The sequence below is a fragment of the Rhinolophus sinicus genome, linkage group LG04, assembly GCF_036562045.2.
Source record: "Rhinolophus sinicus isolate RSC01 linkage group LG04, ASM3656204v1, whole genome shotgun sequence".
NCBI classification, from domain to species: domain Eukaryota; kingdom Metazoa; phylum Chordata; class Mammalia; order Chiroptera; family Rhinolophidae; genus Rhinolophus; species Rhinolophus sinicus.
This window is the reverse complement of record NC_133754.1, coordinates 45,432,101-45,446,357: the sequence shown is the minus strand read 5'-3', so window position 1 is coordinate 45,446,357 and position 14,257 is coordinate 45,432,101. Positions and strand designations below refer to the sequence as shown.

At 39.1% G+C, this 14,257-nt stretch overlaps 1 protein-coding gene across 2 annotated transcripts in view; it reads left to right on the top strand.

The window, feature by feature from the left end:
• The window catches only part of TMTC4 (transmembrane O-mannosyltransferase targeting cadherins 4), a 57,992-nt gene extending 49,034 nt beyond the window's left edge, over positions 1-8,958 (top strand). For both annotated transcript variants that reach the window (XM_019754228.2, XM_019754227.2), the window contains exons 16-18: positions 980-1,092; positions 6,429-6,498; positions 7,677-8,958. In XM_019754228.2, coding sequence (XP_019609787.1) covers positions 980-1,092; positions 6,429-6,498; positions 7,677-7,825 — 332 coding nt within the window. In that variant the 3' untranslated portion in view covers positions 7,826-8,958. The remainder of the gene's footprint in view (positions 1-979; positions 1,093-6,428; positions 6,499-7,676) is intronic.
• The last annotated feature ends 5,299 nt before the right edge of the window (positions 8,959-14,257 follow it).

Sequence of the window (14,257 nt, the reverse complement as noted above, 5' to 3'; positions counted from 1 at the left end):
TGTCCCATGGTACAGTACCATTGAATAATTAGGAAATGTAGATTCTTGTGGATTTTTTCCTAGTGTGTGGTAGAGGTTTTTTTAAAAAATAATATTATGGGATTCAATATTTTGTACTACAACAATGTTCTAGAAAATGGAATTTCCTTTGGCCTATTGGAATATGAATGTTTGGGAAAATGACACCTTACAATTGGTGTTAAGTAATGGGGAAGATGTGTGCTAATATCTCATTTCTTCTGAAGCCTGTTATGTAGCTAGCAATGCCCTCATCCAGGACACTGGAAGTACCCAGAATTGAGCAAGCATGGCTGCTGGGCTTATGAAATGGATGGTGCCAGGTCCATGCACTACAGTTCATGGACGGTACTCAAAGGCGATGCCTTCAAACCTACACGAGACTCTTATTTTAGATATAATGCTAATAGACTTGATGATCTGCTTTCTTAGCCCATAACAGGCTCCACCAACTAAGAGTTGCTCTGCTTCTCCAATTTGAAAAATCCAAGCATCCCATAAGAAATGATAGTTTTAATTTGGCAGACTCTAGAGCTAGTAAACCATTTAAGCCATGTGGAGAAGAGATAAGCACTTGTTTCTAAGGAAAGTATAGGATGTGTGCTTCAATATGATAAATACTCAGTTATTAGAGTGTTACTGTTATATTCTTATTCTGCAGACTTGTTTTCTCTAATTTGGGTATAATTGGTATCTGAGGGAAAATTAAAACTAGGTTTTATAGGCTCTTACAGAATGTAAGCAAAAGCTGTTTGTACATTATGTCAGAATTGTGCTGGGTTGCAGTGGCTTTGCAACTGATAGGATCACTTTGTGTGTGTGTGTGTGATATGTTTTATGTTGATTTTCTTAAGTACTTTATTCATGATCATTGTGTATAATGCACATAAGCCCTGTTAATTAGAGGGAGAGACCAAAATACTAGTAACTCGGTTTCTATTTTTCCATTTTCCACTCACAGGTAATTTAGCCCAAGCTGAAGCAGTTGGAAGAGAGGCACTGGAATTAATACCTAATGATCACTCTCTGATGTTCTCCTTGGCAAATGTGCTGGGAAAGTCCCAGAAATATAAGGTATGTAAACTGCAGGCTGCGATTTCTTGCAATCAATGCCAGCACCTGACAGAAGCCATAAATGTTACTTCTACCGAGTTAAATTTGGAATTAGGCCCAAATCATGGTAGCAGTACACCAATGTGGCTTGGTCAGTTTGCTTCCTGGAGAAGTTGCCCAAAAGATGGATTTGCAGGGTCCACTTCCATGTTCTTTCTCATCAGAATTCACTACCATTGCTCAAACATGGAGAGGGGAGGAAAGGCCCAAAAAGAAGTGCATCCTAGCAGATGCCCCATTCCCACCTTGGCACAAAACTCTTTGATTCAGCTTCTTGCAGTTGGGCTGGAGCTCTGGGTTTATCTGTAAGTACTGTCTTCTGCACAAAAATTATAACAGCCCGTGGTGAATACAGGACTGGTTCTTGCTGTTTCCCAGCTTTTCCTCATCCAGAGTTAAGTTATTGTTGGTCATCTGCAAGGTGCCAGAAGTTTTTGACCAATGAAAAGCAGAAAATATTTCATCTGGGCTCTATCTAACTGGGTCCTAAGGGTTAGCCAGGACTAGACTATGAGTCAGAGATGCATAGCTCCCTGTATATTGAAGGGGACTCAGTGTTCCTAATACTGGTGATCTCAAGCTTTAATATGGTACATCAGAATCACCAAGGGAGTGTGTTAGAATACAGATGCCCAGGGTGCTCCCCACAAGAGATACTGGCTTAGTCGGTTGTCTAAGGTCAGGGGATATATGTGTTTAACCAGCATCCCGGGTATCTAACACAGATGTTCCGAAAAACACTTTTAGAAGTAGTGCCCTAGTCTTTTCATGAGAGAAATATTTTCTTTCAGAATCAGGAGCTGTATCTCATTTTGATCACATGAGGCCTAAAAGGTAGTGATGAATTCATATTTGTCCTGTTATTTACTTTTCCTGTTCTGCTCATTAGATATCATTATCAGTATAATTTCGTATAACAATAGTCAGATATTAATATTTCATGCATTTCTCTCATTTTTGCATGTCAGGTTATTTCATAGCTGCAGTATACATTTTAGCATTTCTAGATTTTGCTCCAGAGATGACTTTGTGAGGGGTTAAGTTTTATTTTTTATGACTCTACTCATGGAGAGCAGGGAAGGAGGGAAGATATGTGGGTTTCCCTTCTAATGACCTTTCCAGCCATCTGCGTCATCCTGGGATGGGTTGGTCCAGGGACCAGCTACAGCGAGTCTTCAAAATTCAGCTTATGTAATCATTATATTGATTTTTCTACCATCCCACAGCTTATACACTAGAATTTCTATTAATATGACAGAACCTGGGATTCATTTGGCTTCTAGTTCACATTGTTCTCTTTTTTCCAGATAAAGTAGAAAATATTCTGTAAAGCAGAAGAGACAAATGGGTTTCCCATTTCTGTACACATTTTGCATCCTGATTGTCTAGGCCAGGGCACTGAGCCTCAGATAAGGAAACAGAAGATGAAATCTGAACTAAGGAACTTACTCTGAGCTCTTTAGGAGCTGCCAAAATGAGGGAAGTGGCGTTACACCCCAAGCCATGGCACCAGCCACCAAGCCCTCTCTTCATATATTTTAAAAATTCAACACTTGGAATTTTAAACCACTATTTTGGGTTTTTCTCTCTTAATGCAGAAATGATACCTGTTGCTGTTGGTCAGTTGCTTATGGCCTGTCCTTGCAGAGCCCTGGGTGGGGGTGCTCTGGAAGGAGGCAGCATGATGGTGGCCTGTAGGGGTAGAGTGAGCAGACCCTCCAGCTCTGTCGTCGTCCTCGTCAGGACAGGTGTCTTTCCACCTAAGCATTTGCTGTTCAGATTATCATCAACTTTTGGTGACTCTCTTTCGTGAACCTGGAGACTTCTTGCGGTCGTCGTCAAGTCCTATTTTTATATCTCCCTTTCTGTCATCATACTCATGGCTCTTGTTACGTGTCCCCTCAGTAGCTGTGAAACGGCTGAATGCGTCTCACATTTGGTTCTGAAATGTTCGAGCTTCCAGAATCTATTTTGAGACTTTGCTGTGCAAAAGTTAGTGTTCTCACTGTACCCGTGTTACTTAAGCAGCCCTTCCTCCCTAACAGCAATCACTTGAGTACTTCTCAGTTTATTCATCTGTAAAATGGAGATGGTGCTAAGAAAACATGCACAAGAACATAATTTATAACCATTAAATGGTTAACTATATATATGTATATATAACTATATATACATAATATTAATTTTAGTTTAGTGATCATTAAATGAAACTCTAAGAATCGTTAAGACCTATTAGAATTTATGTTACTTATTACTGTTTAATTTCCAATTTATGGTTAATGTGGTAGAGCAAAAATAAAAAGTAATGTTTTTAGTACTTAAAATGTTGCTTCTCATCCTAATTCCTCTTTCTATATTGCCTATTCCACTGGCCCTGGAGTTTCAAAGCAGACTACATTTATAGAGCAGTTTTCCCAACTCCAGACATTTATACCACACCTTCATGAAGTTTTTTTGGCCACATCTACCGACTGCTTATCCTATTATTTACTTGATATCTTCCTTTAGATTTTTAACACAGGTAAATATATTAAAGTGGAAATATACCATTACTATAAATATAAGGTAACTGAAAATAAAATAATTTTAGTAACTCTCAGGTAGCTACTATTGCTGGCCAAAGCTCTGAGTCTGAGGGTTGCCTTCTCTTAGTTTCAAAGGGAGATTGGCAGGCATTGAGGTTGTAGCCCCCCCATTACCACCAAATGGAGACTTTTTTCTGGAATGAACCAGAAGAAAGGAAGGCAAATTGAAGAGGAAACTACTCTCTTCCTGTGTGATGCATGGATTCAACTTCATGTTGGACCACGTTACCTTCCCTAGTTGAGGCAGGTGGCAGGGTGTCCCTTGTGAAACTTGGTCCTTGGTTTCAGGATGCTGGTGTGGTGATGGAGCCACCCTGCTGGCCAGTTTGCTGAAATGACCTCCGACTGCCCTACCCTCTCTGCCTAGACATAAAGACCCTCACTCATTCCCTTGCGAGGCCTTTCTCTGTCGCATGTGTTTCCTAAACCTTTGTCAAATATATTAGGTTGGTACAAAAGTAATTGTGGTTTTTGCAATTGTTTTTAACCTTTTAAACTGCAATTACTTTTGCACCAACCTAATATTTTGTCTAATGCACTTCAGAAAATAATATATTATTTTCCCTTTCTGCTGATGAGAAAAATATCCCCGATTCAAAATGTAAGTTTATTTATTTGTTTCTTGGCATAAATCAGCTGGTTACCTGGGTATCTAAGTATCCTCACACTTCCGCAGAAGATCAGTTTATAAACAGTCCATTGCTTTCCGGAACGGGGTCATTAAAACACCTGATTTAATAGATGAGCATTTCATGGGCTTCAAATACCTGCAGACATTCGTATTCTAAAGAGGCCTCCGACCCTGCCCTGTTTCCCAGGGCTGCCTCCCAGGGCACAGAAGCAGTTCCAGGGGTTACTGAAGCCTCTTCTCAGGGCTGCCCCGCTGTTACCTGAGAGGGAGCACTCACTGCCCGCCCCAAAGCGGCTTTTCCTCTGACACCCCTTCTTTTGTCAACATTTTTCTATCTTCCAGGCTCGGAAATTTTGACAAATATTTTTCCTCCCCCCATTACTTTGCTGGTCCTCCTGTTCTTCCGACTCCTTCCCACCCAGCCTCCTCATCACCGCCCCGCCTCCCCTCCCCCTCAGGGTTCAGGCTCTGCCTGGCCCAGAGCAGCAGCCCCCTAATGGGGGTATGAGCCCCGGGCCCCTCCCTATGCACACCGCCCTGAACACCACGGCATCCCCCAAACCTGCCTGCAACTGCACGTTCTCCTGAATGATGCCCGCACTCAGAAATTTGAGAAATTAGTTAAAGGCATCAAGAAATGAATCTAGCATCCTCTAGAGAATGCCTGAGTTTCTTTTTATCTTTAAATCAATTTCCTCTAGTTGACACATTTGCATGTAGAGGAACATTTTAAAGTAGAGTTAAATTCCCTGGCCTTCCTATTTCTCAAATTTTAGGTTTTAAATGGAAATATTTGAAAATTATCAAAAACAGCCCTGCTACTTAGAAGCCACTACAAATCTATATAATCCATTTTTGTGGGGGGTTTTTCTGCATACCTAAGATGGTAGGAAAATCTTAGGCTTCCTTGAAGGAGTTTCAGCTACTGAAACTTGGAATGTAAATTGCTAACTTTGAAATGATTTCTGAGTGATGTTTGCTGACATCCTGATGTTATTCTGATATCTTGATTTACTCATTTCTCAAGTATAAATCTTCCTCTGCCAGCTGTTGTCAGAACTGTGGTGGTTTCAGAGATGTTTGCCCAAATTCCCAGCTGGTTTCTTGTGAGTGCCACAGGCCATCATGGGGCAAGTAAACTGGTCTTCTTATATTTTATATAATGCACGATCCTGGAGTAGGAAAGCCACCTGGAAAAACTCACAGAAGGAGCAGGTAGAAGGAGCCATGTCCCCAAACCGCCAGCTCTGGTTGTTTAAGGCCAGCGTTTGATCCTGATTAGGGACACGGATGTAGATGGCGTGACTAGCTGCCCCGACAGGTGTTGGCAAAAACATTAGGCTTGTTTATTTCTCGCATTATGGTAGAAAGGGACCAGCCAGCCAGCCATGGCCAGTAATGATCAGGTAAGAAAACACCTTGCTGTGCCTCTTAGTGACCCCATGGGAAGTGAGTACTATGTGAAGGAAATGCAGAACTCAGCTCACCCACATCGGGGGCATTTGGTCATGATCATAAGCAGTGCTGCAAGGCATAGATGACAGGTGGCCGTCTCTGCTTAGTTTTCTCCAGCTGAGTGGGGTGCTTCTAGGGTGCCAAGGGTGTTGTGGGTTCTTGGGGTACTTTAAGTAGGCCCCATCTTCTACCTTGAGAGTCCTGGAAATGAGTCATTGATGCCGACTGAAAATGACACTTCCATGGGTGTCTTCAGCAGCCCTCTTCTCTCTTTTGACCTTTGTTCATTCTCCACTGCACCCTGAACTGAGTTACTTGCTTGAAGTTGCAGATTTCCTGCCACTGCAGAGAGACAGGTGGCAGTAGCATAGTGGCCCTCTCTGCAGCCACCATCACTTTCCACTGCCCCTCACACCCTGTATTTTACCCTGTCACACATACAGCCCTGCTCACCCTTTGGAGCCTCTTCTCAACAGGTGTGGTCCTGCTGGGCCTTCTGAGTGTTTCTGGAAGAAGGATGCAGTGATACAAAACAAGCACATTAAGAATCTGGAAACCATAGGCAATAAAACTGTTCATCGATTTTGTATCATTTATAATACCTTTTTATGTGTTTCATTTTTTAGGAATCTGAAACTTTATTCCTCAAAGCAATTAAAGCTCATCCAAATACTGCAAGTTACCATGGCAATTTGGGTAAGGAAATTTTTCGTTTTGAACCATATTGAAATTCTCCGTAATTTTAATGAAATAGGCGTATTTCTGTAAAATCAAATGTTGGTAGTTTTTTCAAACCTAGCCTTTATTGTCCTTTATAATCTGATTTCAAAATGTGAGTTTTTAAAAGAAATTATTACACTAAAAAAGGTAGCTAAGTAAGTCATATTTACAGATCTTAATTGTATGTCCAAAACAACCCCCCAACCCCCCCATCACCTTCTGATGATAAAATTCAGATTTTCTTTCTTTGTGTGAAGGATCCTAGAATATTAAACTGAGGTGTACTTTGGAAGTTTGCTGTCCAACCTACATACTTTTCCCTTTTTCCGTCGTGGACCTTCCATTCTAGCTTGGTCTCTGCTTTCTTACGTTCCCTTGTGCATTGGCTAAAAATGCATTTATGTTGATTTATTCCCTAGAATTCCTTTCTTCCATTTTTACATCTCAATAATTAAGATCTTTAGAGAATAGCGTGTTCACGTCTAGAATGCTTAATCCTGTGAATATTTTTTCACCAAATCTGTTCCCTACAGACGCTGTAGCTTCTCATCACAAAAATCATGAAGCATCGATGGTTGATCTTCTGCCAATGTAGAAAGTTAGTTTTACTTACAAAATCATAATCATTGGAGGCTTACCATTCTAATAGATTTATTTTAACTATCATTTTACGTATGATCAGATCTTGATGTTAGAGCCCTTATTTCCAGCTGGCAATAAACAAGCTATTATTTTGCCACAATGTATAAGAGAATCTTTATTTAAAGTAAACAGGTGGGCCTAGTCTACATAGTCAGTAAGCAGTGTGGGAGCCCAGCTCTTTCAGCCTGGCTTCCTGGAAACTTCATGGCAGCATTGAGAAACTTTTAATGTACTCTTCTTTTTCTTTCTTTATGTAATAATGTTGCTGTAGGGAAATGGATCATGCCTAGTGATACGAAGAACCCCAGGAGTAACTGGGGGTGGTTAAACAGACAATCACGAGGGAGTGTGATTACAATAAATAAAGTTTGTGGTACAAACAATATTATTTTAAACAATGATTTTTGAAAACTGTTTGCAGAGGTTCTTTAATATTTCTTTGTACAAGTGGTTGGGAATACCACAAGTTATTCAGAAGCTTTTCCAATGAAATTCATCTCTTGCTATTTCAGCTGTGCTTTATCATCGTTGGGGACATCTAGACTTGGCCAAAAAACACTATGAAATCTCTCTGCAGCTTGACCCCACTGCGTTGGGAACCAAGGAGAATTATGGGCTCCTAAGAAGAAAGCTAGAACAAATGCAAAAGAAAGACGTCTGATCTTTTTTCCTTTATTTTTTGTTTGTGTGTGTGTGTGTGTGTGTGTGCGCGTGTGCGTGTGTGCGCATGAGGCATATCATTAATATTATGTGGTTACGTTTAAACATTTAAAAGTCTTACATGTTTATTTTATTCTGTTTTTTTTTCCTGTGGAAACAAAGACATGCAAAAAGATTATAGCACCAGCAATATACTCTTGAATGCTTGATGTGGTTTTTGCATTGAAATTGTATTTTTTTCAGACCACGCAAATGTAAATTCTAAAATTCCAAGAATGAAGTCTTTTTTAATTAAAAAGAAAAAGAGAAAAAAAAGAATTTTGAGCAACTTACAGTAGAATTAAAGCTGCATATGGGATGTGAGCTGTGGTGTGCAGAGACTAGCACTATTGAACATCAACTGTGAACAAGAAATGACCAACTGACTCCTACAATGTATATAAATATCAAATGGGTCTGTATATTAGACTTCTTATTTAATGACAACAAAGGGTAAATTAAGGTTTTTCGTTTTTTAATCTTTTTTTAAACAATGTACTATGAACTTCATTTGTAAGGAAATATATTTATTTGTATTTTTATGTTTTGAATAGTGCAAATCATTGAATGAAGAATGGAAATGTTAACATCTAGTATATTTATATACTTTTCCCCCATAGGAAGAAGTTCACTCCTGCAATATTTTTTGAGATTCTCCAACTTGCGCAGTTTCATAACAGAGAAAATTATGTAGTATTCTATGTGAACTGTCACAATTAATAGAAAATTCAAGTCATGCTTTAGGCAAAAGCAGGCAGCCTGATGTCTTTATTTTGTTATATCCAATATGAAGAGGGCTAAACATCTATGTAAGTTGCTTCTTTATGTTTTTAACTATAAAGCAGTTTTCCATTTGACGTAATGGAATCACAGTCATTACTATATCCAGAAAATGCAAGAGGTAATTTTCTCTCAAAAGAAGCCACATTTGGGGAGTTTGTGGTATTTTTAAGACTTGGATTATTTTTCCTATTTTCTTTGATCAGAATAATCATGTTTGTTTTGTTTCATGCTTCTACATATACTGTTGATTTATACAATCTCTGTAATTTCTTATGCAGTAAAATTATTACACAAACTGGTACAAAACTGTCATACAGCCTTCTTAATAGGTGATTTTCAAGTTAAAACTTTGTGTCCTCCTTTCCTGTAAAATGAAATCAAGGAGACCAATTCATCCTTTCTAGTTTGTGGCTTCAACATGGCTTTAGGGACCATTTAATTAAATTGCACTAGAGTTATCCAAGTTCAGAGAATGGGGTGAACAGATCCCATATTGAAATGAATTTGATTCTCTAGACTCAAGATTTTTGGTGGCAGATCTACGTCGATATGTAACTCAGTAATTGTAACTTATAGTGGTTCAGGTACATCAGAAAAGAAAGTGCTGGTGATTGACATACATCAGAAAAGTGCTGTGTTTCAAACATTTCTTAAATGGTCCCCAAATAACAGTAACAATTTATGGTTCTCTTAGGGGCAGGAGGTGCCTTATTCTTATTTATGTTCTTACAGTTCTTAGGTTGGCAAATGATAGATGCACTATACACTTGCTGATTTTTTTTTAAGCAAATTTCTTCCTTTAAAATAGTACTTGAGAGTAAAGAAAAAATATTTCCTGTTAAAGCCCCTATAGGATTCATTTTTTCTTTTTCCCTCTGATACTAAAACTTTAGTGTCAAATCTAGACGTGCAAATCTGGGACCCCTGCCTACCAAATGAATCCCCTTAGCTTTCACCACTCCATCTCCCAGGATTTCCATTGTAGTTGTCTTCTTTCCAGAGAAAACAGTCATTAGTTTGATTGATAGTTCAGAAAGTCTTTTATCTTGCAGATTTTGGAAGTGCACCATGTTGGCTCTCTTTTTTTTTCCCCTTCTTTTTCCATTTTAAGGCGACCACTCTCTTTATTCCTTGGGTCCTTCCTAACAAGAATGAAGTTAGAAGGCTGTCTCCTAGTTCCTCTTTATTTGGCATGTTTTTTCATTTTAATATTTTTATTGTTAATCATAGTAGGGGGCTTGGTAGGGAGGTGTCAAAACAAACATGGGGTGGGGACATTGCCAGTTGGGGAAATCTCAGATTTCTAATCATCATCTTTCATCTCCGTGCTAGTGAGCAAGAAGGTATTTGGGGTTGTTTTCTTGTTAAATGTGTGTTACTGCTACAATTTCTTCCCTGTTTAGATGCAGTCTTACATTTATGTCTGAATATGTTTTGTATTTTGAGACCTGTTATTCATTTCCCCTACCTCACCAAGTAGATAGTTCTAACTGCTGCAGTAATATCACAGCTCTCCATGTCTCTTTGTATCCTCCTCAGGTGAGCTTCCACTCCTAAATTTCCACACAAGTGTCTGTCTTTTTGATTAGTGTACCTCCTCCCTTGATGGTCTCTCTCTTCTAGACAGAGTACAAGAGCTTTTCAAAGCCAAAGTCCATCTTGATTCCCATCCAACTGCACTTTGGATTGATGTCCCCAATCTGAGATGGTTTCTCCTTTCATATTACTTTTTATTTGGAGATAATTGTAGCTTCACATGCAGTTGTAAGAAATCATAGACAGATCTCATCTACCCTGCACCCAGTTTCCTCCAATAGCAACATCTTGCATAACTATGAGACGTTATCAACAGCCAGGAAACTGACATTGACACATCCACCATCTTTATTCAGAATCACCAGTCTTACATGTACTCATTTGAGTGTTTAGCTCTGTGCAGTGTTTATCACGTGTGTAGATCCGTGTGGTCCCCACAGTCAAGATACAGAACAGTTCCATCACAGGATCCCTCACGCTACTCTTATGTTATTACTTTTATCAAAATATTTTCTTGAGCACTGATTGTGTACTAGCAGTGTGTTAGCTGCTGTGGATACGATAGAAAATGAAAACAGATGGGATTCCTGCCGTTGGGAAGCTTACAGTTTAGGTTACCTTAGTCTTACTATGTACCCAGGTTGGGCATGCTGGTGTAGACATCTAGGACTAAGCATTGTTACCAGTCCCCTCTCCAGCGGACTTCTCAGGAAGTCACTAGGCCCTCTGGTCACTCATACACAACTTTCACATTTGCAGCTGTCCAAGAATCACAGGTTGTCAGAACATTTCTTTCCTTCTATGTTCAAAATTCTCCATCATTTGCTGAATCTGTTTTTTTTCTCCTGGAGGCAATGAAACAGAATAAAGTAGAATTTTCTGGCTACTTCATAGAAACAGATATTGATTCAGTTGCCTCTGCCTTCACCTTTGGGCCTCATTTATTGTAAAAGCTTTTCCAAGCATCCAGGGGAAATGAAGAGTTCTACTGAGACACAAACTCCATTGAAGGGTCAGCCATATTGTATATAGTTATGGGGAAACGGATGCAGTTACCCTGTTGACCTACATAAAAGATTCCAAGAGTTGAGAAACCCTGATTTTCAGTAAAGAAAGACATTTAATATTACTTGAAATATTCATTAATAAATATTAATTATGGTTATTGAATATTACAGCCTCATTTTAAAATCTCACACAGTCTTGTCTTAAATGGTCTCTCCTACTTCTAAATTCTACCAAGAAGATATTAATTTTCGTTGCGACCTCTTTTAGGATAACGTTTCTTAGAAAACACAGATCAGCCAGCTGATCTCTAGTTTCAAGTAGAAGGAACAAGGGCTTCATGTGGGACAGTTTGGTTGGAATGAAACAGACAAGGAAAGAGAATGGAGACAGGAGCCAAGAAAATGCTCTCATATATTAAGCCTCTTCACTTGTTTTTTCATATTCCAATCTTTTCTTTAAACATGTAGAAATTGGTTTATCTTAACATTGGCTTTTTTTGAGTAATAAGAGATGGGGAGGAAAGAAACTTTTCACCTTCTGCTTTACAAATCTCTGCATTATTTGAAATATTTTTTTCTAAAGGAATACATATGACATCATAGAAAAACCTTTAGTCAAGAGAGCCATGGATGTGTTTGTAATAAAGTTATGATAAGATGTGCTGGTATGAAAGAGACATCCTAAGGGAGACTCGGGTATCCAAAGGCACTTGCTAAATTGCTTTGCCCAACAGATGAGAAAGATGCTGGGGAGGCTGGGGACCCCAGAACAATGCTGAGTGAAAAGAACTTGAGAGGCAGCGTTTTTCAGATTATTGGCTGAACTGCTGTGCAATGCATGCCTTTAAATCTTCACTAAATCCTATATGCTGTGTCACTCTCTGGTGGCTGTCTGGAAATAGCTGGCATTTGGGTGCACAAAGCACCCAAATGAATATGAAAGGAAAATCTGTATTCCACCTGGATTTGAATCCCATTCTTCCATTTACCAGTTATGTCATCTTAGGCAAGTGTGGTGAGTTGAAATTTAAGTGTCCCCCCAAAATTTATATCTACCTGGAACTTCAGAATGTGACTGTATTTGGAAATAGGGTCTTTCCAGATACAATCAGTTAAGGATCGAGAGAGGAAATCATTCCAGATTTAGGATGGGCCCTAAATCCAATGACTGGCATCTTGTAAAAAGAGGAGACAACACAGAGAAAAGGAGGCCATGGGAAAATGGAGGCAAAGATTGAAGTGATGCTACCACAAGCCAAAGGACACCAGGAGCCACCAGAGGCCGAATCAGACAAGGAAGGATCCTCCCATCGAACTTTCAGTGGGAGCATGGCTCTGCCCTCACCTTGATTTCGGACTTCTGGCCTCCAGAAAAATGTTTATGTTGTTTAAAGCCACCCAGTTTGTGGTAATTTGTGGCAGCCCTAGGAAACCATTACAGCAAGTAACTTAGTCATCCAGCACCTCAGCTTCCTCATCTATAAAATCAGGGGTAATACTACCTTTTCCACAGAATTATTGGGAGGTTTAAATGAGAAAAGGGATATAAAGCCCTAGACCAGTGCTTGGCATATGATAACATTCAATAAATAATTGAAAGTAGGCTAACCCTTTCCTTGAAATTTTTATCCTGTAATTAAATGAGCCAGAAACAACCTGAGATTAGAAATTTCATCACTTATGTTCTAAGTCTGATTAGTTTAACAAGTACATTAAAACTGCTACACTGTTTATCGAAACTGGCTTGAACATCCTGCATATCTGATCATTTTAGTTTTAAATATGTGGCATTTTTCAAGGACCAATAAAGCTTTCTGCTTTCTGCTTGTAATAAGTGTTTGAGAAAATGTTTCCCCTGTAGATTTAAGTTGCACATTTATCCATTACTTAAAAGCAATTTTGCCTCAGCAGTTATATTTTGATAGCATTAATTATGATAAATAGACGAGATTTATCTTGAGGACTATCAAAATGGCTCATTTCTAGAACTTTCTGATAAAGTATATGGATGATAGCATTTACATTACTGGTCCAGGAATGGGCAGACATCAGCAAACAAGGTGATAAGGTAGAAAGAACAGAGATCAGGAGTGTGAGATCTATCCTAAAGCTAACTTCACAGGCCTAAAGCATTTTTTAATCCTCAATAATTCAATGAAACACAAACATTTATAATCCTGCCGTTAGTTCCCGTTCAACCTGGAATAACTCAATTACTATATGCCTCAGTTGCTTCTAATGAAAATAATGGTGGTGGTGGTGCTGGTTGCTTTGTTGTTAATTTCACCTCTGAAATGAGAGGGTTGGACTAAACCAGTGGTCTTTAAACATCTTTAGATGCTTAACATTTTTTTAAACTACATCTTATACTGTACACTGTATACTGTAAAATTTCATACTGTACAGAAGTGCACTGTAAAAATTTATAAAAATGAGCTGCGTTGGGATGCTTATATAAATCCTCATTAAAAAATCTGTTGTGAAATGTAAGAATGTTTGAAATTCCAGCACACTTGTGGAAATAAAATATTTTGAAGGTTTCTAGTCCTGATACGGCCTGGTAAAGAAAAAAGTAGCTCAGACTGCTTCATATTATTGTTCAAAGGATAAAATGAGAAAAGACTACTGTGCTCTGCCATTCATCAGGCTGAGCTAGCACAGATTAGGACAGCTGCAAAGTGAACAGGAAACCACATCTCTCCCATGACAACTGAAGTTGTAATGTGTCAAATAATGCCCTTCTGGGGGGTGGGGTGGTGACTGCTTTCTCTTACTCACTGAGAAGCATTGACTATCAGAAACATTGCTGTTTGAAATCATCGGAAAGGATGAAACATTGGGGCCAAGTCATAGACACACCGCCTTGGTTGCAAGCCCCTGTAGAGAGCTTCAGTTAAAGGGTTTCTAGATACACCTGTCCACATCAGGACTTTTAGTCTCCAACGACACAGGACTTTGAGTCCATTTTGCTGTCCAGACCTGATGTGGGACCTTTGCACACAGCCCTCTGTTGCCTCAAGCCTTTGAAACACTTATTTCCTTTAAATTCCACCTAACCTCCTTCGCTT